The sequence below is a fragment of the Neopsephotus bourkii genome, unplaced genomic scaffold (genome assembly GCF_033783945.1).
Source record: "Neopsephotus bourkii isolate Nb327-2 ecotype Australia unplaced genomic scaffold, CSIRO-AGI_Nbou_v1 NB_1016, whole genome shotgun sequence".
Lineage (NCBI taxonomy): Eukaryota > Metazoa > Chordata > Aves > Psittaciformes > Psittacidae > Neopsephotus > Neopsephotus bourkii.
In genome coordinates, this window is record NW_026901505.1 from 2,334,282 (window position 1) to 2,361,726 (window position 27,445).

At 41.3% G+C, this 27,445-nt stretch overlaps 2 protein-coding genes across 7 annotated transcripts in view; one reads left to right on the forward strand and one right to left on the reverse strand.

Moving 5' to 3' along the window:
- RNF145 (ring finger protein 145) overlaps positions 1-9,476 on the reverse strand; it is a 52,824-nt gene extending 43,348 nt beyond the window's left edge. The window contains exons 1-2 of one of the 5 annotated variants that reach the window (XM_061360173.1): positions 9,414-9,476; positions 5,941-6,081 (exon numbers count right to left, since the gene is read on the reverse strand). Coding sequence is in view for 1 of the 5 variants with exons in the window: in XM_061360169.1 (XP_061216153.1) it covers positions 1,592-1,594 (3 nt within the window). In the remaining 4 variants the exon portion in view is untranslated. The other 4 variants (XM_061360172.1, XM_061360171.1, XM_061360169.1 and 1 more) reach the window with 4 other exon arrangements.
- A 167-nt stretch (positions 9,477-9,643) lies between these two features.
- On the forward strand, positions 9,644-22,840 carry UBLCP1 (ubiquitin like domain containing CTD phosphatase 1). 2 transcript variants are annotated; one of them, XM_061360196.1, is made up of 11 exons: positions 9,644-9,660; positions 12,286-12,440; positions 13,001-13,092; positions 13,500-13,585; positions 13,677-13,792; positions 14,877-14,975; positions 15,924-15,961; positions 18,753-18,851; positions 19,297-19,413; positions 20,379-20,506; positions 21,813-22,840. In XM_061360196.1, the coding sequence occupies exons 2-11, from the start codon at positions 12,287-12,289 to the stop codon at positions 21,838-21,840; spliced, it is 957 nt and encodes a 318-aa protein (XP_061216180.1). In that variant the 5' UTR covers positions 9,644-9,660; position 12,286; the 3' UTR covers positions 21,841-22,840. The 2 variants fall into 2 exon arrangements, with proteins under 2 accessions (XP_061216180.1, XP_061216179.1); XM_061360195.1 differs by lacking the exon at positions 9,644-9,660 and adding an exon at positions 9,677-9,770.
- Positions 22,841-27,445: the final 4,605 nt, after the last annotated feature.

Here is a 27,445-nt window from a genome sequence, read left to right on the forward strand (position 1 = left end):
ATGAGATGAAGTACCCACTTCTGAATGTTCCTTTCAAGTATGCAACTAATTACAAAGCAGCAGGGCTTCTCTGAAGTGAAAGGAAATGTCATAAAAGCAAAGGCAGGGCAACTGGCACAAATCTCTGAATCATATTGAAGGCACTAGATCATGCACTTAAAAAAGCAAAACGACAGTAAACTGTCCACTCTATAACCACATCAAACGTTGCCAGGTGTATCTGGAGCTAAAAATGGATTCAGGGAGTAAATTACCATACAAATATAAACAGATCCAGAGGACTGGAAGAGAAGCCATCTGCATGTCTGCGTAAAGGAGGAAATCAAATCAAGCTGAGCCAAGAGCTTAGAGAATGTTTTCAGAGCACAACACAAAACACTAAGCAGGCTTATATCGCTTTCCATGACACACCCATTTGTACACTTCTTGGCACAATGTGCCCTTCTGCATCTGCATCATGGAGCCCAGCTGCTGAAACAGAGTGAAATACTGATCTCTTTCCATCTCCAAAGGAAGGAATTCCCCTGTATTTCTTCCAATGCATGTCACTTGGTTCATACCTCCATCAGAATTGGGTTGTTCTAACATCAGCAGCTCCTCACAAGAATGACACAAAAAAGGTGAATCCTGTGTTTTGGACAAGCAGCAGCTCTATGTTTTGACAATCCTTTCACGTAATGGTGGTCACAAAGGCAACTATTTCCTAATGCTAAAGAGTTTAGGAATTAAAGCCTTTTCATGACATGGTTCAAACACCAGCAGCTGAATACAATAGTTACTAAGGCTAACTAGAAAAAAAAAAGATAGTTTCTTACACAGCTCCTTATTTAAGATAACTGGAAAAAAATAAGCCATGGTTACAGATAAGCCAAAGTTACAGGGTGCAATAGCTTAGCAGCTCTCACCTTAAATAAATTTCAATATTTAAATCTACATTCATTAACCTAAAAAATGATCAAAGACAGTAATTAAAAATTATTTCCCTCTTTCCCTCCTAACTTTGGTCTCTAGGGGTGCATTACACACACAAAAAACCCTAACACAAATTTAACTAAAAGTATTCAAGTCCCAAGTCCACAAAACAAGTTAACAGAAAGTCCTGTACTAAAAATTGAAGAAACAAATACAGCAGCACCTTCAGAGTTATTTAAAGAAGGACGTATTTTGAATAAGATCACAAATGGCTAATATTTATTAGTCAAACACGTTACCAGAATCTCCTTTTTCACTGGCAATCTTTTGCCTATAATGCCTGCTATTCTCCCTACATGCATTAAACAGAAAACCCGACCTTTTTTTTTCCACTTTATTCTCCCAATCACATTCCTTATGCACCAGGCCCACACACACCCCCAAAAAGGGCAGTGCAACCAAGAGATAAGAATCCCTCTAAGCGCAACCATGTCCCAAGCGTACTTAGTGCCCAGAACTACTCTCGTTCACAGAAGAAGAACTGAAAATTCTCATCACAAACCTTATTTTAAAAGACTGCAGAAGGTCTCCAAAAAATCGCCTAACATGACATAAGTAGGAAAGATAGCATAAGCCCCGTTCTTCAAGCCACGGAGGCTGGTTCTTACATAAGCATTACCATATGCTCCAGGGCCCGTCTCCAGCAGGCAATGGCCGGGCCTCCCCACTGCCCGCCCGGCTCCCAGCACACGGCACACCGCTCCGCCTCTCACCCTCACGGCTTGCAACGCCGGGACACCAGGAAAGCGGTGTGGGAATATCGACAGCTGTCTGCGAGAAGCAGAAAGCAGGGCCAGACCCCAGGGAGGGCGGGGAGCACCGCAACATCCACAAGCGAAGCGAGCACCTCGGTCACGGCTGCAGCACCGAGCAACTCATCCCCGGGGCCCGAGGGAAACCGCGGCGCCAGGCCGAGCACACGTACATACATGTAGGCTCTACGGCCACCCCTCCGACGCCCTCCACACACCCTCCCCAACGGACGACTTGTTTCCTGTCCTCCTCCAGCGAGGCGAAACCCTCGCGTTCACCCCCGGCGCTGCGGAGAGTCCCTCACATCCTCCCCCGGGCCCCGCGCAGCTCCGCCGCCTCTGAACTCTAGTAACCCCCGCACAGCTCGCTGCGAGCCACTTGCCGGCGGAGGGAAGGGAGCGAAAGGAGGAGGATGAAGGGGGCGGTGGTCACTGCGCGCAGGAGAGGCCGGGGTAGCCCCGCACACGCGTGAAGCACCGGGGTGCGTGCAGGGGCGCCCTGAGGGGCGGGGGACGGGAACGGGCAGGCGCGTGCCTGAGGGGAAGGGTGGGGGAATCACCTGGGCCCGCGGGTTCGCCGCCGCCTCCTCCTTCTCCTACTCTTGCTCCTGCTCCCCGGTGTCGCGGCGGAGCTCCGCGCCTCACAGCGACGACTGTGGCGGCGGCTCGGTGCCCAGCGGCAGAGCGGCTCCTCGAGGCACCATGGCCGCGCCGCGCACGCCTCAGGGCGCCGACTGCTCACGGCCCTACAGACAGGCAGCCATTGCCCCGCTGCTTGCGCGCGCGCGCCCCCCCCGCTCCGCGCATGCGCCAGCAGCACAGCACCGCCCCGCCCGGGACCACTGGCGGTCAGTGGAGCTGTGAAGGGCAGCGTGCGGGGTCTGTTCCTGCGTTACAAACGGGCAGGGGTCGACAGAGCAGAACGTGCTTTTTGAGCGGCAGGCACCGGTTTGGGGCGGAAAGCGCCGTTTTGGGTGTAGGAATGTGGCCAGGGAGGCTGCGCGCACGTTAGTTGCCCCTAATGCCGGTTACCCCCCGCACCACGCTGTTAAAACACCCCCCGGAAAAGGCAGAGGGTTGGGGTTAAGTTCCGTGGGGAGAGCAGGGTTTGGGTTCTGGGTCCTCCCGGGACGTGACGACTCGCCAGGCAGCTGCGAGTCTGGAAGATGACTCACAAAGGCCGGTCAGCAAGATCTGAGGTAGCGTCTGGGCAGACGCTTAAAAGGCAGCTCTGTTATTTTAATAATACTCTTCACTGGTCTTATGGAACACAAAGAGCTGCATTGATTTCAAATGCTAAGGTTGTCTCTGCTTTTTTCCAGTGGTGTACTGTGGAAGCTATAGTCACCTTTGGTGTGAGATCAAACAGAAAATACCGGGCTTTTTGTCTGTCTGCACTGACATTTTCAGCTGGAGATCTGTGCTGGGGCAGCTCCAGCAGCTCAGCTCTCTGTTCAGGAGCTCACACCTCACACCCTGTACTCACAGCATGAAAAGTCCCTCTGATGCAGACCCATTCTGTAAAGGCTGTATGGCCAGGCCACGGCATACTAAGGAAAAATCATGACTCAAGAAAAATGTTTTTTACCTTAATATTTGAAAAAATTACAAAGCCACATTGTCTGGGACAAGAAATAAAGCTGCAGTGAGGAATGAGGGAAAACACTGAACTGGAAAATCCTGTAGTTCACACGGGTTGGGCCAGCCAACTTTGTAATTGCTTTTTTCCATCCATCTCTAATGAGAACTGGAACATTCATAGGCGTGGGTATTAATAATGTGTAGCATCAACATAATGTCTTTAACTGTGTGAAGTAAAGATACTAAAATAAGGGGGTTGGGTGCCCATCCATGTTCTGCTTTGCAAAATTACCCTTGTCTGAATACCCAAAGGTTTTCCAAACACCAGAAGAGAAAAGCAGTTTGAACGTGCCTGTGTTAACCTCTACCAAATCCAGGATTAATTCAGTACCTGTCCTCTCCCTAACTCCAGTCAGGCTGGAGTGCAGCAGAAAGGAGCCCAAATGGCACAACTGATGGAGCTCTCCTAGATATAAGTCTTTGCTCCAGCACCACAGGAGAGCTCAGCTTATTGATACAGTTCTTCACAAGCTTCAGATTTATATGTTGTTTTTAAAATAGCAGGCTTTTATATTGTAAAGCTTTTCATTTAAAACTATCAGTTCATGCACTGATTCCCTGGATTCCCTAATTCAGTAATTCTTCTCCTTAGACAGAACAAATACGCATGTTCAGCCAAACTAAGGACATGCATCTCCATGTGGTTATTGCTCACAAGTACTCTTTGCTCTGGTCAGGCTCATGAGGTTTATGGAGACCCTTCTGCACAGGGCTTCTCTAGCTCTCCTACACAGTTAGCTTCCTCCTTTGTCACTTAGCATGTCCCTGCACTACAAGTGCTTCAAGCTATAGTTCTATGCTTCTTTTTATTAATTGTGCCACTATCACCTAATTCTCCTGTTGTACCTGGGCAAACACACTGCTCCAAACCCTGGACTCCTGCAGTCCATGGGAAAACACAGCCATGTGTGTTTCACGGCCTCCAGGAGCTCCATTGTTCCTGGCTCTGCTGCAGCACTGCTCACCAGCACCTGCTGGTACTCTGCTTCTTACCACAGCGACTCTGACCCAGCTGCCATACCAGGTGTAAGAACTGCAGCTTTATTTCTAAGGCTTGCTTGTCTTCTCATGCCATACATGGAATAAAAAAAATATGAGTTGCTTCTTTTCTGTTCTTTGGGGGCTTGGCTCAATGCTAACTGAGGTCAGGGTGATGGTGCAGGATCTGCAAATTCCACCACCTGTCTGCAGTACTACTTCTCAGAAAAACAGCAAGCGGCAGAGAGACACAAATATATATATTCACAACTGCAGGCAGCAACAGGTACTTAGAAGAGATGGAGTGGAAACCTCTTGCTATTTAGAAGTAATTATATAATGAAAATATTGTAGCAAGTCACCAAACTTCTCGCTTCACTTTGCGAGCAAACAATAAGAACTGAACCCCACCTTTACTTCATGTTATCATCTCTCAGCATATAAGTGTGAAAATATGTTCCTCCACAAAAGCACAGGTTCTCTATTGGGCAGAGCAGGTATGTGGTGTTACCACTGGCTTGTCAGGCGTGTCTTTTGAAAATCACCTCAACTTTCTGCCTCATTTCTCTGGAACTTTAAAAGCCTTTCCTCCATTTGACACTGGGTGGCTAAGAATTCTGAACTCAATGACTGTTTATTTCTCATTATTAACAGAGGCATTTGGATTCCAAACATTCAGTGATCAGCACCAAAGACTGACGGGGGCCACTGTGGTGACATCTCATTAAAACTCTCAAAAGCCCTTCTCCAAGTTCAGATATTGTGGAAGCTTCATTTGTCCATGTGGATGGACAAATGCCAGCACCCCAAACTGCTTACAAAGAAAATTCCTCATAAGAATTCTCAAAAGCAGGAAAATAGGCTGACATAGGACACTGCATGCCTAAAGTGGACAGTAACATGGGCAGTTTTATTTGAAGCTTTTTACAAGCCATTGTTTCAAAAACAAAAATCAGACATACATATATATAAGCAAAGGAACATCTTAACATGGTAGGTTATATTGCATCAAGTCAGACAAAAGTTAAATAAAGCAAGAATTAAGATTGCCTGCAAAAACTAATCTGGTGCCTCATGCGGATGCCTTACAATGGTGATGTCAGCTAGCCCCCAAAGCCTTTGCGCTCTCTTCTTGCAATTTTATCTGATTCACTACATGAAGGAACAAATAAACTTTAATTGCTGCAGAAACACATACACAGATACAGGCATTGGGAGCATTACTGGGTCCCACAAGGGCAAAAGAGCTGGTGCATCTCTCTCTCTGATTTAATTCTCTCACTCCATAGCCCCATCTCAGAAACTCCCTAGCTTTTCCCTATCTGTGACCCTATTTCCTAAATTTCTCCCCATCACTTAGCTTCTCATTGACTCTCATTTTGCCTCTCATTCTCACTGCTTTTCAGAGCTTTTTCTAGCCATTCAGCTAGTTCCACTTTCTCAATTTCATATTTATTTTCACTCTCTTCAGGAAACACTTATGCAGTATCTCTAATAATTATATATCTCATTGGATTACATACATTTTTACCACTTTCATAACATTGGAAAGCACTGACTCCAAACAAATGAACAGCTGCTGTGATTTACAACTTACCTAAAGGGAAGCCATACCAATCTCTGTGTTGAGATGCTGGAGAGCTGGGTGGTGATGTAAGGAAAGTGATGAATCAGGTTTTGTTCCGCGAACAAAAGCATCACAGTTCTCTCCCGAGATCCCTTGCCAGTGAGGCATAATCTAAAATACAAAGAACTGAAGTAAATAAAATAAAAATAATTGGGCTGAATAGTGGCAGAATAACAGTTGTATTCAGAAAGTGGAAATCATTTAGTATACTGGTACGAGCAGCTAGTATTTATAGCATCTCACAGTGCCAACATTAACTAAATAATCCTGAAAAACCTGCTGTTATGAAACTATATAAATATTATTCTAACCTTCACTTTACTGATAAGGAAGCTGACACAGAGACTTACTGTATTAGGGATAATTTGAAAATGGGTTTCATTTCAAACTTGAGAGCTTGCCATGTCTCTAACAGAGCTGCCAGCTGCTAAAGCACATCACATTACTGAACACTGGAAATTCAGCTCTTGGTGTTTGAATTCCAAAGCAGCATTACTAGGGCACAGTGATGGCAGTGTCCAGTAAACCATGCTGCCTGGTGTGGAACACTGAAGTGGTCATGAACAGCACATGCAGCTCGCACATGCATCTGCATTGGGCTGGAACCGGTTGGACAGTACAGACCAGAAGAGTCTGACATTCTTGGACATCACTGCTTTTACTGCCTGCTTAGAACAAATTATGAAAGCAGAAGAGAAACTGGGAAAAAGTAACAAAAGTACTGCAGGAAATAGAACCATAAAATAGTTAGGATTGGAAAGAACCTTAAGAACACCTAGTTCTAAGCCCCTGCCATGGGGACACCTCACAATAGACTGTACTGCCCAAGGCTCTGTCCAACCTGAACATGAACACTGCCACGGATGGAGCATTTACCACTTTCTTAGGCAACCTATTCCAGTGCCTCACCACCCACACAGTAAAGAACTTCTTCCTTATATCTATCCTGAACTTCCCCTTTTTAAACCCATCGCCCCTTGTCCTATATCTACAATCCCTGATGAAAAGTCCATCTCCAGTATCCTTGTATGCCCCTTTAAGATACTGGAAGGCTGCTATAGTAAATAATAGCAAAAACAGTCAAGAGAGGAAACAAAAAAGCATAAAACAGATCAAAATATACTGCTACCGCAGCGTACTTTAAGGATTCTTCTATTCCTAGTGGAGAACATGGGCTCTGCTCTAGACTTTTTCCTAACATGGGTTCAATTTAGAATTGCAGTAGAGAGACTGGGGTATAGTCAAATGAGTTTTCTAAACAAAAAAGAAATTTGGGGAAAGGAAAAGAAAAAAGGTGCAAAATCTTGAAATCTGGGGTGTGGCTCATTCACAGCCTGCATAACATTAACATCTGCACTGACTCTCCACCATTAAAGTCACAGAATAGAACAAGTAATTAGCATCTTTCAGCCTGGCAATGCCATCACTGTGTGTTTTCTCACTCGTGAGATCCCATAGAGATGTGACAATCTTTCTCTTAAATCTCAAAGCAACTTTTTGATATTTCCATACAGTTTTCAACTATAAATGATGATTTTAAAGGATTCTTACCTAGCATCCCTTAGAGTTGCTAGTAGGAATTTTGCTCCTACATGCAGCATGAACAGAAATTTAGGAGATGAGCTCCTGGGCTTCAGCAGTTATGCACAAAAGCATATTCCTCAAAACACTTGCTGTGAACATGAGGTACTGGAAGGGATCCAGAAAGCATCAGTTTGACATGCATTCATTTTATTTCACCCTGGAGCATCCCAGGACATAATGCATATCAAGGTGAAAGGCAACATGCATTTGCTTTAAAAGTCCCCCACTGCTTTTCCTTTCTCCTTACTCTTCTAGTTTACCACAGTGCAAACCCAGAATACCACCATAAAACAAACTCCTGAGTACAAAGAAAAGATAATGCTGTTTGGGCTCTGAACTATAATTACACAGACTTAGTCAAATTACTGTACCACTTTGCCCTTATTACAGTTGGGATTGAGCACCACCATGCGTTTTCACAGCTAAGTAAAAGGACATATTTGTCTGTGCCACATGAATGTGGGCAGGATCAGAGCACTTTTCAACAGTACCTAGCACAAGGAAATCCTAGTCATAGCTCAAGATACTAAAACACCAGTATCATATCAGAAATGAAATATGCATACTTATACTTCTTCATATTACTCCTCAAACAGGAGAGAAAACCCCAACCGAACCCTACTGCCTCCTCAAGAGAGATTTTTAAAAGCGAAGCAGAAATTAAAACATATTTTAAAAAGATTCCAGGGAAGTGGTAACACTATATATTATTTTCATAGCTTGAATTTTCAAGTAGGCCTGGAGGGTGCATAGTTTTATGACAGGGTGTGACTTTAATTAGGAGTTGTAGCTCTGGAAACTTTCCAGCACTACTGTAATGTGCTGCCTCTGTGCAAAGGACAACTGTGTACCATTAAAGGAAAAAGCAAACCCTTCATGACTGAGATATGCACATAATGAATGGTTTTACTTGGATTTAAGTGCAGTCAGAAGCTAAACTTGACATGAACAGTCACTGCAGCAGTCTCCAGTTTGTACCAGTCGTTTGGAACCAATGTGATTTTATGCTAAAAGCTGAATATATAACAGAACTCAAAATACATATCCAGACAGGAAATGCATTGGATTTGTATCAGCTCAGGGAAGAAATCAGGCTTCTATGCAGTTTTTGTTTATACTGCACTTCTTCACTAAGATTTACTTACACTAGGAATAGCTCTTAGAAGTTACAGCAGACCTTCTAAAGGAACTTGTACTTGGTGCACAGTTGTTCAGCTCTGCTCTTTTGTTCCCTTCCCTATTTATCACCAAATGACAGAGAAGAATCATCTAACCTCTCCACAGAGCAAGACTTATGACAGAGGATCTAAACTTTCACTTCCTTCCTCAAATTTAACACTATCTTTACTGATACCAAGCAAGACTGCAGTCTGCATCATTTCCACTTTATTTCACATCTGGAAGAAAAGAGACTTAACTGAAGAACATTTTTTTTTCTCCTTCAAACGATTTCTGCAAAGCAGAATACCGAGTACAGAAAGTCATCATTGTGCAAAACGTATTTTTCCTTTTTCATGTCCATGCACAAAACCACTGCAGCTGAAGCCCAAGAATCTCAACAGAGCTGAGCAGTGACCCTTGATTGAACAGACCCGGTAAGACAACATGCCTATACAGTCAACTTAGGAGGTAAAGGCACACTGAGTCAGGACACCCAGCTGCAGAGAAATCTCCTTTCAGTTAGCAATGAGAAAAACACACGGAGGAGCAACCGCCGCACACAGCAGCTCACTCCACCGCCCTCTCCGGGGGCCTGGGCCATGCTCTACCGGGCTCCAGCCGGTTCGGCAGCACAGTGGCCGTGAGGGGAGCGCGGGGGCCCGGCCGCGGCTACCGCGGATTTTACCTCACAAACCCACCATTTCCTGCGTGAGCCGGGCAGGAGCAGCCCGAGGAGCTCTCCACAGGCGGGCATACGAGATGAAACACCCCCTCCCTTCACCGCCTGCCGCTACAACAGCGACAAGATCTCTCCTCCCTCCCCACCATCACTCGGTCAGCGGGAAATCCGCGCCCATCCGGGCCTCCCCCCTCGCCGCTTCCGGTGGGCGCCAATTCCGCTTCCGGTGCGGCGGATCGCGGGACGGTGCCGGTTCCGTTGCCAGGGTGAGGGGCTGCATCGCGCTGCCGGGGGTGCGGGCAGCGATCGGTCAGCGGCACTGCGACCCGGTGGGCTGCGGGAGCGCCACCGCGACCTTGATAGCCGGGGCGGTCCGGTGGGTCTGCGCCCGATCCCGTCCGTGTGCGGCGGAGGCCGGGCTTTACTGGGCCGGGGTGAGGCTGGGCCGGTCGCGGGTAGAGGGAGCCAAGCGCAGTCGCTTGTCTCGGCCGGGTCGATAACCCCATAACGTCTGCGGGGCGGGAGCGGCTTCCCCGAGGCCGGCAGCAGCGTGTGAGGCTCCCCTCTCGCCTCGCACCGTGTCGGTGCCGGGAGAGGTCCGAACCGGGACCGGGGGCAGCGAGCCTCATCTTGAGAATTCGCGGGAGCTGTCCAGGGACGCGGTTACGGTGGTGGCTGACCCGGAGCAGCTTCGATTCGAAGCCCCGTCTCTCCACCTGTTGCGGGGAGGTAGAAAGTGCTGCGGTCCCGCCAGAGCATCGCGCGTCCTGTGGCTGGGGTTGTTGTGATTGTGTTTGATGTTGCTTAGTGAAATTGAAAGATGCGAATATTTCTCTTTTAAATATTCCAAGACAAGTGCTGTAACGCAACAATTTAACCACAGCAACACAACTTTAGCACTTTCTCTGACCCAATGAGCTTCCAACCCGGCAGGCTGTTGGTAAGGGCTCTGAAGATGCAGTTAACCAAACCGAGCTTCAGTTTTGCATTGCATCCAGCCCAGATGGTAGAAACTTTGAAAATCCCTGTGTCTTTCTCTGTTCCTCATCTGTTTTCTTCTAATCATTGATTCTGGTGATCACACTTAGTCCTTCAGCATCTTGGCATTGAATAAAGGTATCATTTCTGCTCAGTGTTGCTGCTAACGTTCATCCCAATAGGACTGTAATTCACTAAGGACAGGTGTTGGGCAGGTGGTCACCTTTGGAGGGATAATCTTTTCAATTTATCACTGGACAGAGACTTGAGAAGTTTTCCCATAGCTCTTGCTGTGTGCATTTTCTTGCAGAATGATTTGAGGTGTGTGGTACCGGTGAGAAAACAGACAGTAAATTCTTCTTGTGTAAACTTAGCCTAAGGATTATGGAGAGGGATAACTTATGATGATCAACTTGCTTGACGCTATGCAGTCTGAACCTCAGATGAATTTATTGGTACTTCTAGGACCCCATTTTCATGAGTTTGTTTTTTCACCAGGTAATACCAGGTCCCTTTCTGAGTTGGGAATATTGGGGGGGGAGGGGAAGTGAGAAAAAAATTCATTTTTCTGTTACCAGTTTTCCTTTTTAATTTGTTTTCAAGGGTCTTAAAAGGAATAGTGTAGAGGTGTGGCTTATGTGTCCTCAGCAAGCAGGATTTATCTAGCCGTCTGTTTGTCATCTGTTCTGAGCTTCATGGATACACCTGAGTTATAACTTGTTCATTTCTAATAGGCTGTACTGTGTGAATGAGAAGTATTTTGTCAGAGAGCAGGTAACGTCTGAGAATACAGTGCTAGAGAGAGAGAGAAATCAGATTTTTTGATTTGGATTCTGAGATTTTTCGGAATTGCCAGACCTGTATTTCTTGGTGTAATGTATTCCTTGAAGGCTGATAGCCTCACAGTTTTTTTTCTACAAGTGTGCTCTCTCTTGTTCTTGAATACCAGTCTTTTAAGGACAGTCTCACCGTTAGTGGTGCAGAGGCCTTTTCTGCATCTGTTGACAGTCTGTAACAGCCTTTTTGTACCTTTCCATCTCCTTGATTCTCTGTTTCCAGGCTTTAATAAAAAACACACATTATTTTTTCTTCTGCATAAAGCTAGAAAACTTGGTTTTCTGCTGTGTTTAACGCAGGACTAAACTATTAAGTACAGTTTGTATAAATGGTGCCGTGTAGGTTAAAGACAGTATAATTACAGTTGTTTTGTCAGCACTGCAATGAAAGTGCTGTTCTTACAGTGTAATGCATTGTGTAGGTGTGTATTTTGGCTTTGTTTTCAAACTCCTACTTCGATATTGCTACAGTGAGATATGACCTGGGATGTGTATTACTGCAGGTATTGCACAGTGAAAGTGATCAGAGAAAAACAGCGCTAAAAATGAACTGTTGGCTTCAGAACTGTGTTTATGGGTTTACATATTTTACGTACTTCACATTTGTTGTTTTTTGTTATACATGTAAGGATAGCCATGGCTGGTTCAGTTGCATAATTATTGCAGAGGAGATTTCTGAGCTTTGAAATGACTTTTATGATACTGCAGTACTATGCTTGGGTGCTGGTTATGCAGTGAACAGGCTGTACCTGCACAGAACACACAGCAAATGAGCAGATGCTGGAGCAAATGGTGAATGTGACATTGCTAAATATGTTGAAGTGGAACTCGGAGTCCCAGTTTTAGCGCTGTTCTTTCTCCCTTCGTTTCAGCATTTAATCAACATGTTTATTATCTGCTTATGCAAAACAAACGGCTCTTTGATGTACAACATAATGAAAGATCAAAAATACTTTAAATAGACTGTATGGTTTGTCTCCTGGAAAGAGCAGTTCCCCTGTTTCCTCTTTACATGATCATTGTATTTTCCTCCTGCAGCAGATTTTTCAGAAAATAATACTGAACATATGCTTCCAGGATGTCTCTTCCTCTCATAATAAAATGGGGTGGACAGGAGTATACAATAACCTCTCTATCAGAAGAAGACACAGTGTTGGATCTGAAGCAGTCTCTTAAAGGCCTTACTGGAGTGTTACCAGAGCGTCAAAAACTACTTGGACTTAAAATGAAGGGTAACTATTCGTATTTGCTATTTGTTGTGGGTATGCCTGAAATGTTCAAGGACAAACATCCTTTAAACCTAGCCAGGATGTGTATACTAACAGGTCATCTACCAGAATGAACATGAACATAGAAATGTTGGTTGTGAATGCTCCATCCCTGGCAGTGTTCAAGACCAGGTTGGACTAGGCCTTGGGTGATACGGTTTAGTGTGAGATGTCCCTGCCCCATGCCAGGGGGTTGGAACTTGATGATCTTAAGGTCCTTTCCAACCCTAACTATTCTATGATTATATGTTATACATCATGGGATGTAGTTTATTATTGATACATCTACCTGGTCATTTTTTGATGGCTGACACGGAAATGCTGCAAATGTATGTTAAAAAAAGTTAAATTGCTGCAAGCCAGACCAGCAATGTATCTGTATATGGAAGAAGATGAAAACGCAGCTTGGGGTGTTCTGGTGTTTAGAGTGGTAGCTTGTTTCAATTAACCATGAAAAGTTTCAACAGTTTTCTAAAATCTCTCTACCCCATTAAAAAAGAAGCACTTATCTGCTTGCATTATAGGCAAACCTGCTGATGATGATGTTAAGCTTGGAGCTCTCAAGTTGAAACCAAATACTAAAATTATGATGATGGGCACTCGTGAAGAGAGTTTGGTAAATCTTTTAATTGTTTATTAACTTAAACAGAAAAAAATACCTGTAGGTCTCCTAATTATGATTATTGGAATATTCAAAATTGAAAATCAGTTGAAAAATGGCATTACAGTAGATTCCTGTTGGTCTTTATTTTTCTATGTAAAGCTTTTCTGCAGAACTCTGTTAGCAGTGTATTCCTGAAACTCCTGTATTGTCCTGTATTTGAAGTACAAATCTATTATTATGATACTGACTTCTCAAATCTGACCAATCTTTAGTATATTTCACTAATTCTTTCCACTAATAAAATTAAATAATTGTGGTTAAATAGTACTTTTGTCCTGTAATGTGCAGTAATAGGAACTTGCTACCCGATGTTGTTTTCCTGCAGCGATCCTAGTTATCTCTTATTATTATTCCTCTAGGAAGATGTCCTTGGGCCACCTCCTGATAATGATGATGTTGTCAATGACTTTGATATTGAAGAGGAAGTTGTGGAAGTAGAAAACAGGTTAGGAATTGTAGCTGTTAAAAGACCGCCCTGTTATTGAATGTTCAGTATGCATTTTAATTAACTGGAACTTTCTGCACTGTTACATTAGGGAAGAAAATCTACTAAAAATTTCCCGCAGAGTTAAAGAATACAAAGTGGAAATTCTGAACCCTCCTAGAGAAGGAAAAAAGCTGCTGGTGCTGGATGTTGATTATACACTATTTGGTGAGATTTTATGCTACTTGTGGGTTTTGTTTAAGAGGTCAGTTTATTTACCAGTTCACATTCCTTGATTTTTGCTTTACAAATCTACTTCAGTAACTTTGGTATGTATTGTACTGTATCATTTCTGTGTTGTAATATTTTGGGGTCTTCTGCTCATATTTTAAAGAACATTGGGCATTTTAAGCATTGTATATCGTTGATTTTAGTGCAGCAACTATTTACTTTCTGCAAGTAGACATAAAAAAGTAGTGATTTAGTGTTCTATCCAGATGATCTCTCTTGACCAACTTATGTCTTGGACATCACAGTGACAGTGAGATATTGTAAACTAACATTTCTGTCTGTACTTGATTAAGTCAGTTTGAGGGGGGCGTGGGAGAATAGCTTCAAATTTTATTTCCACATTGTTACTAAATGCACAAAAACATGTTTTACTTGAAAATTCTGCCAGACTGGTTTCTTTGAAGCCAGAATTTTCCTTATGACTTAATTTTCTGGGTTGTAGGTATGTCACCACAGCTTGACTATAAGCAGTAATAGGCTTGTCTTATTCTTTTTCCTTAGCTTTCCTTTTTGATGAGATCTGTTTACAATCTGAGATCAATATTCAACCTGTTAGTGAGTTTAACATTTTTATTTAGAGGTTTTCTGCTAGCAGAATTCAACATCGGTTTTCGAATTGGAACAAGCAGTGTTTGCATGTCTGAAATAAGCTTGGTTCACAAAATTACTGAATGAGCTTTAAAGGAATCCTTTTCATATCTCTTCTAAGTGCACAGGTGAACTAGTTGGTTTGACTCTTCAAAGATACTCAGACCCACAGATCTCCAATTTAATTGTTAGCTGAGCCTTCAGATACCTGTAAGCATCAAAGACCTGCAAGATAAATATCACCGCTGTTTCTCCTTTCTGCTTTTAAAATGTGAATGGTAGTTTGCTATGAGTTCCTTCATAATTTTAAAGTGCCTCAGTGCTTCCTTCATGAAACCTTTAGGTTTCTGGATAGATGGGAAAGTAAGAATGAACTTTCATAACTTAACCTAAACTTTAATAATGGATTGCTTATCTATTACATTCTATTTAGATCACAGATCATGTGCTGAAACTGGGGTAGAACTGATGAGGCCATACCTTCATGAATTCCTGACATCTGCATATGAGGATTATGATATTGTAATTTGGTGTAAGTTTTATATTCAATACTTAAGATTTTATTGTAAATTGTCAGAGCCGAGACACCAGGAGGGAATTTTTATATTGCTTTTTAGAGTGAATCACAAGATCTAGAACAATACATGAATGTTGAATATTAACATTCAGCAGGAACGTTCACATAGCTATTAATACTATTATAGAAAAATAGTGATTTTTATGTAAAAAACCACCACATATTGCTCATATGAATGGCTCTAATCACAGTATAAAGCTCAACGTCACACTAAGTGTGACTTTGTACAAACAAGTGCTTGAAGTAGCAGAATTGCATAATCAACATTCGAACACTGTTTGATAGCTATCTTTACAAATAATCTGAATCCAGACAATAAGTAGTGAACTGCCAAATGAACCAAAGTGTCCTGTCTACAGACTTTGCATACTGTTTCACTTCCTGTCTACAGCTGGAGAACAGACTTGAGCCAGTGCAGGGTTTATACAATATTGAAATTGTATTACAAAATATAGTTTCTGTGATCTGAAAAAGGTGCTTCCACACACCCTTAGATCAGTGGGCAATGTTGACACTTTGTCCTCTCCATGCCTTGTGTATCGTTTTCACTGCTTCCAGAAAAAAATCCTGCACTGGCGGTATGATTCCTCAAACAAGGTGTAGCCCACTTCTTACAGTCCTGCAGACTGTAGTTAGTAACAGTTGATCTAGAAAATGGTTTAAATGCATGCAGTGCTTCATCTAGGTTTTCATTTGAAATACAAGCTTTTCCAAATAACAGTAAACTTCCATGAAGGAAGTCTGGCTTCAGGGCAATGAACCCTAAAAGCTATAACAAGGATGAATCTTTCTGAACTAAAATTGTATGTAAAAAACTGATAGGAACAGCTTCTTGGCTTATTTCTTTTTTCCTATCAGTGACTTGATTTGATAAAGAATTCTGTTTTCTCACTTTTGTTTCAGCTGCCACTAATATGAAGTGGATTGAAGCTAAAATGAAAGTAAGTTGTTCTGGAAATGTATAATTTGTTTCTAGTCTGGTTAGCTGTTCATGTAGTTCAGCTCATGCACAGCATTATAGATCAGGAACTAGTCATATGGATCAAAACCTGAGGATTTTTAATCTTCAGTCACTTTAAATTATCTCTGTCACAAAACTAGATTAAATCTAATTTTAGAATTCCACACAAACTATCAGCAGTAGGTGCTAAATTTAGCAGAACTAAACACAAGTCACTACCTGGTGAAACTGAGATTAGTCACATAGCATTCACAGTTGTTTTCATCTTTCCTCTAGAGTTCTCATCCTTGAGTGTAATATAATTTTCTTTTTAAAGGAGCAGACAGATGTGGCATGCTGAAATAGGTTATCAAGAGGAAACTCTTTTCATATTTATCTTGTACCTCTTGCAGCTGTGTGATTCTGTTTCTTCCTCTGTCTTATTAAACATCCGTAAGAACTGCTCTTTCAATCTTAGTTTCTCCCTACCTAAATCAGGCAACTAGCCAGTTTTGCACAGCTGACCCAGTGATAAACATATTTACAGTCAGGCTTAGCTGTAAATCTAATGTGCTTACTAAGAATTGCTCTATGTTTGATTGGTGGGGTTTCTTTAATGCTTATAAATCAAAGTTTGTTTACCATTTCAGGGAAAACTTTTCCAAATCTGAGCTTTTATATCTCTGTTCTTTATTACAGACTAACCTTTTTTTTCAGGTTTTACCAGAGCAAAGCACATTTTCAGTGTTCCCTTCCTCAAAATAATTAATTGCTACATTTTTTTCTAAACAGAGGCGTGATCTCAGAAATGAGAACCTTTAATCACCCATGAAGTGGAGCTAGCTCAAGTAAAATTGGTGTTGAGCCTTGTAAACATTGCACTTCTTGTGGCAGTTATATCTCCATTTATGTCGTGGCTGTTGGTGTAGTGCTAGAACTCGACCTTGTGGAAAAACATTGTTAAAAATTTCCCCTGCACTGGTCACCTCTCTAAATTTCTAGGTCGCCTTTCCAGCCCTTTCATGTTCTACTGAATCACAACATTTCTAGGCCTACTCCAGCATCCTGATGAGTTGAGATTCCTACCACTAGAAGCCAGCTGCTATTTCTCTTTAAACTGATACCACCAGGGGTGCTCACCTCTGAAAGTTTCACTTTTTGTCAGAAAGCAATGGTTCCAGCAATACTTGTTTTACACTACAAAGCAGGAACAGCATTAAAAAAGAAAGGATTATCAGATAACCAAGTTTCATCTCTCACCATCTGTTTATGTCAGGAATTCAAACAGTCTAGAACAGCGAGTTTTTTCAGTGTAACAGGACACTGACCCAGGTAGGCAGCTCGTCTTTTGCAAGATTCACTTTTTCATATACAAGCAAATCAGTTAAGTGTGGCTGGATATTTGCAAGAGAGCTGTTGTAGTGGGTATTTTCTCCTTGTTCTGTAGCTTTGCATATTACTGCTGCTGCACACACCAGAAATTGTCAGCACTATATGCATTATAACATGTCAGCAGTTTTTGCTATTCCTTTTCAGCCTTTGAAAGGATTTGAGATTGAAATGGTTCTCTCTCATCTAATCAGAGTTTTTTATTTCTGAAAATGATATTTTCCTTGCAGTCTTTATTTCAGGAGCTATCAAATCTTTGAAGTGCAAATTGGCAGATTTCTGATACATTGGTTATGTTGGACACATTTAGGAGGAAAGGGTAACAATGAACTGTAACTGTATATTTCATCTTCGATTGGGCTGTGATTTACTGGAAGGAACTGTCCTGGTTTTGACTGGGGTAGAGTTAATTTTGTTCCTACTAGCTGGTGCAGTGCTGTGTTTTAGATTTAGTATGAGAATAATGTTGATAACACACTGACGTTTTAGTTGTTGCTATGTAACACTTACCCTCATCAACGACTTTTCAGTTTCCTGTACTCTGCCAGTGAGCAGGGGCACAAGAAGCAGGGAGGGAGCAGAACCAGGACACCTGAGCTGAACTACCCAAAGGAATATTCCATACAATGGAACATCATGCACAGTGTAGAAACGGGGGAGTTGGCCATGAGCCACCAATCACTGCTCAGGTTCAGGCTGGGCATCAGTCAGTACGTGGTGGGCAACTGTGTTGTGCATCACTTGCTGGGTTTTTGGGGGGGCTTGTTTGTTTGGAGGCATGTTTGTTTCTTCCTTCCCCTCTCTCTCTCTCTCTCTGTATATATACACTTTTATTATTTTTATTATTGTTAGGTTTTATTTCAGTTATTAAACTGTTCTTGACCCATGGGGTTTTTACCTTTTTTGATTCTCCTCCCTATCCTGCCAGGGGAAGTGGGGGGAGTGAGCAAGCAGCTGCATTGTACTTTGTTGCTGTCTGGGCTCAAACCACAACAGGAAAAAGTAGGAGACAATACTCAGGTGCTGTCTTTGCTATGGATATTTAGTGAAGTTGAGGCATGCAGAACTTGTGAAAGATTATGCATGAAGGTACAGGCAAGACCTCTCTGTGTTTGCCTTTTCTGCAAAATTGCTTTGATTTATGCTGACAGTTGATAAGTTTATGATAGTAAACCCTGAGAAAAAATTCCTAGTCATTTTTTTCCTCATGATAGAATGCTGTACTTTTATGATTCTCATTAGGTAGAAATATTTAAAACCTCCCAGATGCCTATTTTTAGTGTGTCTCTGGTGACCTCATCAACTCAGACTTTGACAAACAGTGTATTATAATTGTAGTTCCAGTTGTACTGCAATAAAACTGTCATAATTAGAAGCTTTAATAATAAATCTTTGTGATGCAGGAGCTTGGAGTGAGTACCAATGCGAACTACAAGATAACTTTCATGTTGGACAGTGCTGCCATGATAACAGTGCACACTCCTAGAAGAGGACTTATAGATGTAAGTGCCTGTTTTTTCCTGATCTTCTTCTGCATTCAACCAAAACATTATCATACCAGTTTGAATAATTCAACAATAAAGTTGTGCTGGAGTTTTCATGCAAGAAAACTAAGAATCTTGGAAGCATACATTTGGGTATTTTTCTACTGAAATTCTTGATGTTTTGAGTAGTACATTTGAATGACACTGCTTTCAAATCAAATCAGAAATAACTGTTGCAAGGAGATTTAGTACCAATAGAAAGGTTTTCTTTGAGGGGTTGGGGGTGTATTTACTATGTTATACTATTTCACATCTCTTACTAAAGCCAAACTACCTGCTAACTTTTCAGTGAAAGAATGCAAGTGTCTATTCAAGTCTGCACTCAAGTTCCTATAGACTGGTATTGTCATCTCCTGCCGTTCTAGTTTACCTCAGGTACCTTAGTTGTCTTATTTTTTTTCAGGTGAAGCCTCTTGGTGTTATCTGGGGAAAATTTTCAGAGTATTACAGCAAAAAAAATACTATAATGTTTGATGATATTGGCCGAAACTTCCTAATGAATCCACAAAATGGACTCAAGGTAATTTTTAACTGGAATTTTCATTTACTTCTTTTTCTTATACTTCAAGCAGCACTTTCTCATACTTTACTGTATCATAAAGAAAGGCTGTTCTTAACTAGCAAAGATGCATGTTGTTTTTTTAATTTAGATTGCCATTTGTCTGGACTAATATTTCCCTGACATTGGTATTAACCAAGCTTTGTCTCACTATTAAGTGAGCTTTGAAGAGACTATTGAAAATCAAGAAAAACATGATTTCTGCTTAAATTACACCTGTGAACTATAATCAAGCTGGGCATTGCTGACAGGCAGCATTGAAATACATAATGGTCAGTCTCAATAGTGGTTATATTCAGAAAATAAATATCTCACTGGGAGAGGATTATCCAGAATGCTCCCTCTAGCTGAGATTTGAAAGATGTTTGTCAAAATGTTAACAGAGCTTCAGACAAGAACATTGAATCACTAAAACAAGGCACAGGTATAATGTATTCTAAGCTGAAAACAGTTGTCAGATAAGCTTTATTTCTGACATCTCTTTTCACAGAAGCTATGATTGTAGTCAAAGGCTTTTTGTTGAAAAAAGCACATCTGGTTCCAGTGATGCCACAACAACTCAAAGCAGAGCTGAAAGCCCCCCCATGTCTCCTGCAAAAATATCTGTGAAATCATATCACAAATTGTGGCAGTCCCTTCCAGATCATTTTATCTTTCTCTCTGACTGGGAGGGGAAGGCTTGAAGTGGAAGACAAAAGAAACTTTTTCCTTGTGGGCATGTCTCTACAGTCCAGTTTGCATGAATAACAAGACAAATCAGATATGGCCACTAGTGGAAAAGGTTTTTTCTTCCTCTTACCCAAGAGAAGTTATAATTTGGAATAGTACTGAAAATATATTTTAATTAATTGGTAAATGAAAGAGAATTGAAAGCATTTTTCTTACTTTGAGCAAATGGTTATACCCAGTTTATTTATTTTGCATAGATAAGACCTTTTATGAAAGCACATTTAAATCGGGATAAAGACAAGGAGCTTCTAAAGCTCACTCAGTACCTCAAAGAAATAGCAAAACTAGATGACTTCTTGGAGCTGAATCACAAACATTGGGAAAGGTAAGAATAAAGTCAAAATAATTTCTTCCTTCCGTCCCTGACCCCACTATATTTTGCTTGAGATTGTGTGTACAATGATCGGAAACATCTGAGCTGATGAACTTTGACATCGCTTACAGTTACGGAGATCCTTTACTTTGAGTGGAATTTTAATAAGTGTTTGGGCTGCTTCCCTAAAACGACAGGATTTTGACAGAATGGAGCTTTTTTCTTTTTTCCATACTTCTCCACCATTCAGGTCTGAAAATAGTTTTCAATTGAAGCAATTATGCTTCCTAAAGGGAAAAAAAATTTGAAGGAATCTGGTCCCTGGAAATCTCTCTCTTCCCACCCTTACAAAGTTAGGCTGTTACTTCAGATCTCAGGTCCTTTGTAACAAGGCAATTTTTCTAGAGATTACTTCAGAGGTTTGGGGTGTTACAGAGTGACTGAGGTGCTATCCAGGTTGTGTGGTGTTATGGTATTCATTAGATCCAAAATATAAGTTACTGTGTTATGAACAACAGTTTTCCAAATGCTTAGGGCACCAGTAAGCATCCTAATTCTTGCTAGAGAACGATTAGCTAAAGTGTTTGTGCAAAATTCTTGATGGTTTCATGCAACAGCCTGAAGTTACAACACATGCAGGAAAAGTGAGTGCAATATGCTATTCAAAAAATGCTCATTCACTGCTTAAAAGAGTAGCCTTGCAAACTCCATGCAATTTTCTTTCTTGTTTCTGATTAAAACAGAAAGTCAAGTGTTACACTTTAAAAGCCGTGAAATTCACTGGATGTTTCACACTGTTAGTTGAATTGGTTGGATTTTTTTGTTCTGGACTATTTGCAAAGACTTCAGTGTCACCACATAAACCAATTGCTCCAACTATAAGTGGTAGCAGAACTATGAGATCAGAAAACAAGCATTTTAGAGTAACTCAGATCCTCTAAAGAAGCTAGTGGAAGGCCATTCTTTTCAGGTTATTCCAGATGACTGTTCAGTCAGGTCTTGAATGTATTTGAAGGAGTGGCATATCTAATGGGCCTTTTTATCTTCAGGGATAATAGCTGTTTTTCCAACTGATGTAATTTTCAACCTCTTAGAATAAAACATGTTTTCATTTCCTTACTCCCTTTTGCTAAAAAACAAACAAACAAACCCCCAAAAAACCCGTAATAGAGCCTAAATCATAAGTAGTATTGATCACATTTCTATTTTTTTGTTATCAATAGGCGGATTCCTAGTGAGAAAAGCAAGCGGGATGGAACTTATAAGGCATACTAGATACATTTGTGTGTATGAAAAACTGTACTTTTGTTTCTTTCAGGTATCTCTCAAAGAAGCAAGGACAATAACAATAAGATTGTGTGGCACTGAATTGAAGGGAACATAACTAAGATCATTGGACTTTTCCTTGCTTTTACGCTAGAGTATAATAGTGCTGGACACTGGATCCAATGCCAGAATGACTGCTATACTTGGTCTTCCAGTTGGTTGGTTATGGGTTGTTTTGTTTTTTTTTAAAGATCACAGCAATAAGCTCAAAGTGGGAGAAACAAGTCAGTTACTTTTCCTTGCATTCAGTTCTGGTGTTACTACTTAAAATACTTTCCTCTCCTTGCTGCCGAAGTACAACCATAACCATTAAAGACCAAAACCATTCTGAAACTAGAAAAACAAATATTTAGACCAAAAAAAATTGAGTAAGGAGCCAACCTTGGTGGTGTATGAATTGTATAAGCCCTCTATTCCCTCCATCTTTAGAAAGAGTCTCCCTCTCCCATTCCAGTATTTAAGTCTATAAATTACAAGTTGTCTAAGTTTGGTATGTATTAGTATGTCAGTGTTTTTCTGTGCAAGACAGTAAGATGGGAAAATGCCACCTCTGTGGCCAATTTACCCCAGTGTGTGAACTTGTACTATAAAGCAGTGTTTACTGGAAAACAAAAGACTGAAGTTTGAGGGAGAGAAATCCACTCTTATTTGGTAAGTGAAAAGCAGTCTGCCTGAAAAACTCTCGTATGTCAGATAAAGGGTTTAAACCTCAGATGGGAAAGTCACATTCCTAACAAAGCATGAACAAAACCCTTGTTCTCTTCTAGCTAAATCTTGTCAAAGTGCAAACACTGTGTTTAAATACAATATTCAGCCATACTGTTCTTAAAATATCATTTACTTGCGCTGCTTATGCCTGCACTATAGAAGTGTGATGTGACTGCTGTTTGGCATTACCAACACTTGTGCATTATGCAGTTCATGTATTTGAAAGAAGACTGACCCTTTCAAATAAAAATGGTATATATTGTTCTTAAGGAACTATAGCGGTTGTGTAAATAATAAATACCTTTTTCATAACATGTGTCTTGTGCTGTCTTAGATATCTGGTTTGCATAGTAGAGAAGCTTTTGATAATCTTGATTTTGGGCAGTGGGATTGAGGGGGTTTCTTTGGATTCCAGAGACACCGATTTTGCAGTTAAGTAAGAGACCAATATGTGCCACTGCAGATTAGAGCAGTGGTGTCAAACACTGAAGGGCCTCTGCCTCCCAGGAAAGAGACCTTGACAGCAAATGTCAGAATGTCAACACAGCAGACACAAATGAGGTGAGCATGTTAGGATCCAGCTCAATGACCTGTCAGAAAACATAGTTTCTTTTCTGCTGCTCTTTGTGATTCAGTGTCATCCCAAACTGTTTTAAACTAGTAAACCAGAAACCTGATGCATAAAGGTCTTTGTTTTAGGTAAGCATGGGAAGTGAATTCCTAAAGTTTTGTCTCCTATAGCTGGATTTTGGACTGTAAGGCTGGCTCGCTCATGTATGTGAGGGCAGATCAGTCACTGTGGTTAGAACAGTGATCCTTTACCTAGAAAAGCAACAGTAGCATAGATGCTGGGATACAGGACTGATATGTGGCAGATGGAACACCTTTAAATTTAAGCAACTGAAAGAAGTCAAGGCATTGCACTTGGATCACCTACAGAGTTTGTCGTGTTAGTCAGATAGAGCAGACTGAACCAAGGGAATGTATTTCAACATGTGCCCATATCTTTTTGCTCAAAGTTGGCATACAAGCAGAAATTTCACAGTGAATGAGTGATACTCCTTTTTCTTTATACAAGGAGAATTTTAAAAAAGACTTTAATTTAATTGACACTGGGATTTCATCCCAGAATTTCAAAGTACAAGTAGATGTGCACTCCCCTTTCAAATATTTTATAAGCTGAGCTGGAATACGTGAGAGTGGGATCTCAGTGTGATGGTAACACATAGCTGTTGCTGACAAGTCATTATGTCTTTTATGACTAATGTTGTTTCCCTTACCAGATTGTATGTTTGAAGACTAGTCTTGCAATCTGATTTTTTTTATTCTCCCACAAAAAAGAAGAAACATGTATTTTACCAGCTATCTTCTAAAAACACTGCAGTGATTTACTTGGCTGAGACATGATGGATCTTTGAGCAACCCAGTCTAATGGAAGGTGTCTCTGCCCATGACAGAGGGCTGGAGATAGATGAGCTTTACGATCCCTTCCAACCCAAACCAGTCTGGGATTCTATGATTGAGATGTATAAAATCATGAAGCTGTGGACAAGGCAAGTGCAAAACTTATGTTCGTCAAATCCCGCAATGCTAGGGTGAGGGGTCACTCAGACAAACAGGAGAGTGGCTTAAGAGCAGCAGGTGGCAGTCTCCTGGTATTTGTTGCCATGGTTTGTTGTGGAGGCAGGTGGCATCAGCAGGTTCAGAAAGGAGTTAAACAGCTTCATGAACGAGTACATAGCCAGATGCTAAAGGGAGTGCGCTCGGAAGGCCCAATATCTGTAATACAAGAACTGCAGGTGCGCAGGAAGGTGGAAAGCACCTCTGCTGATTTTCTGTTCCTCCTTTCTGATGCGGAAGGCAGTTTTGACCTACTTGCATTTCCAAAGTGTAGTTGATCCTGGGAATAGCTATCAACAGCAAAGTTTAAAGCCTCATTCCCTTTTAACATTTAGTTTTCTTTTAGATTCTAGTGAGGTCCCCTAGAAACATTTGATCAGTGGCTTTCACAATCTTTGTTAAAAGAAGTAGGATTGAGGCATAATGAGGGGGAGCGTGTGGCTCAGAGTTTGTAATTTACTGTTCTGAAAAACTCTGGAGAAGCATTAAATGGGGTCTGAAATATTCCAAATATTTTCATGTGTCAGAGACTGTACTGGGCTCCCAGTGCATGTCAAGCATTTTGTATATTGTTCTGTCTGATTATTCCTATCAAAAGAGACAGTCCATTTTAAAATGAAGTTATTTCTGTAAGCTCTGGATATCTGACAACTCTAATGTCTCACTGTGGCATGAATGCTCATCACTGGAGGTACATGGAGTGACAGCTGAAGCCAAAAACTGAACTGCACATTCAGCTCCACAAATCCTCCTGCATGACTGTGAAATCTACAGCTAGTTGCCAATTTTTATTCCTCACTTGACATCCGACTGACAGCAAGTGGATGCCAAAGGGTTTAAGACAATTTTCCACTCCGTCTGTTCAGGATGTATTTAAGACTGATGGAAGAAGCGCTGAATACTTTCTATCAATAAGATGAAGCCGTGGTAAAAACTGTGTTCCAGAGGGTGAAGTACACAGTTCTTCTGAGTCATTAAAGCTGATTAAAACAAGAAATATTGAATGAAGAGGTGTCAGAGAGCAGAATCCCCTGACATTTCATTATTGACATTGCAACCCTCATGGTGGACGCCAGCCATTATTAGCACTGATGACCACTACATCCAGCATAGGGTGGCTGATGAAGTGCTTTGGCTGGGGGATTGATAGAGAAAGATTTCAGTGAAAAGGAAATGTTGAGAGAGAGAATTACAGGACTAGAAGAGAAAAATACTGATCTGTCCTGGAGAAGACAAGGTACATCTTTCAAGTGTTATGAGTTTCTTGTGTAAGTAATATTAGCAATATCTTGTGACAGCCGTAAGTTACCCGAGTACTATACTGACATCTGTGCTCTGAAATGGCTTCTCACTAATCAGGACATGTTTTATATATAAACGACTCAAAAGACTCAAGGTCTAAAGGAATTGCCTCATGGCAAGAGATGAACAATTTCTGCTCAGTTAGGTTTTCCTAGAGAATGGAAAAAAATGGCTCTGATGGCTTACAGTGCTAAGTGTGACTGACTTTATATGCTGGACCTTTATTTCCCAGCCCAGCTGTATTTTCCCTCATTATCTCTTAGATCCCCAATAACCACACAAGGCCTCAACCTCACCATTGATACATCAGCCCTTTCCTGTTGGTGTTTTATAAGAGTGTTTCAAAATGAACTCTTTATATACCTATGAGCGTTCTCATACATCCCTGAGCATTATTTAGGCTTATTTATGAAGTTTGCTCATTTCTGAAGATCCTGTGATGCTGCTTTGATGCCGCAAGCACTTTGATGCTCATTTAGTTCTCAGTAGTGTGCCCAGAGCTTGGCATGTTTCCTTGCTGCACAGACCCATACAATGCCATGCCATTAATTTCTTTGTCTCTCCTAGCAAGTAGTTTTCCCACCAATTCATTTCTATTGAGAACAGTGGGTACAAGTCAAATGGAGCTTGTTCTCAAATCGCATAAAGCTCTTGGTGCTATGGGTGGGGTGGTGGGCACAGCAAAGAGAAGTGCACCACTAACACTTAAAATCGTGTTCTGTGTTTTCTTTCAACTGCCTGGTTGAAATTACCCACCATTTTCCCCCCAAGGTGTTTATGTATCAGGAAAGAGCAGCTCTTATCATTTTCACCATTCCAGGGGCCAGAGTTGGCTGTGTGTCTGGGACTGGGTGACCTGGAGCAGAGCCTCCATGGTCACTGATGCTGAGCCATGTCCCCTCCTTCCCTTGCAACACCCCAGAAGATTTTGACTTCCTAGAGCAAGCTGAGATGGTTCTAGAATTCTACTTAGCAAAGCTTACCAATTCCTTACCCTGCTTTCTACATTCAGTCCATGTTTCCTGACATACGTGGGTATGTAACATCTCATCTGTGAGTAGTCAAAACTGCAGCACCAGTTTCATAGGTGAGCAGGAGCGGAGTTTGAAACACATGCTTGAAGTGCAACTGATGCACTTCTGGGTCCCTCTGCTGTCCTAATGATGGATATTCCTTTAATCAGGACCAAAATGAGCATGTTTTTGGAAAAGTTAAGTGTATTAAACTGCCTCAGAGATAAGAATGATAAAGTAATGTGGGTTTTTTTAAATCTGATTAGTCCCTTACAGATGTGACTAAACAGGAACATTGTTGTAAAGCCTTCTCCTGTAAAAGTAACAAATTCAATGATTTGTGTCCGACACTTGGAAAGAAGGAAATTCTGAGCTTCAGATGCATGTGGCTTTGTAACTACATCTGAGCAATATTCTCATCAATAGAAAATTAGTTGAGATAAACATATTCAGAAGCTATTAAACTGGGTTGTTTTGGATCTAGGGAGTAGCTGCAGCTGAAGAAAGCAGGCAAGTAATTGAAAATTGACTCTTAATCAGAATCAAAATATTGCATTTTGTATGTGCATTTCTACTTTCAAGTAGTCCTACATTTTAAGAATTTAAGTAACCTAAAGTGATTTTTTTCTTCTGAAATTACTGGTTTTGTTGGTTTACTGAAAAATACCAAACACCCCCCTAAAAAGATATTTTCTTTAGATAGACCAAAACTGAGTAAATTTAGGTAGATTCAGTTGTGAAACTAGAAAACTATGTAATAACTGGTTATATGGAACTGAAGTGCACACATGCAGCACTGAGATGGAACTATTGTCACTGACAACACCGAATTCATGGCTCTTCATTCACTCATTACAGCAATCCCTGGACAAGTTACACAACAGTTTGTCTGGTTTTCAGCTTAGAGATGCTATAAAACAGTTGTCCAGTTAAACTCACGTCACTGATGCAGAACCATTCATTACTCTCCGATGCACGGGAA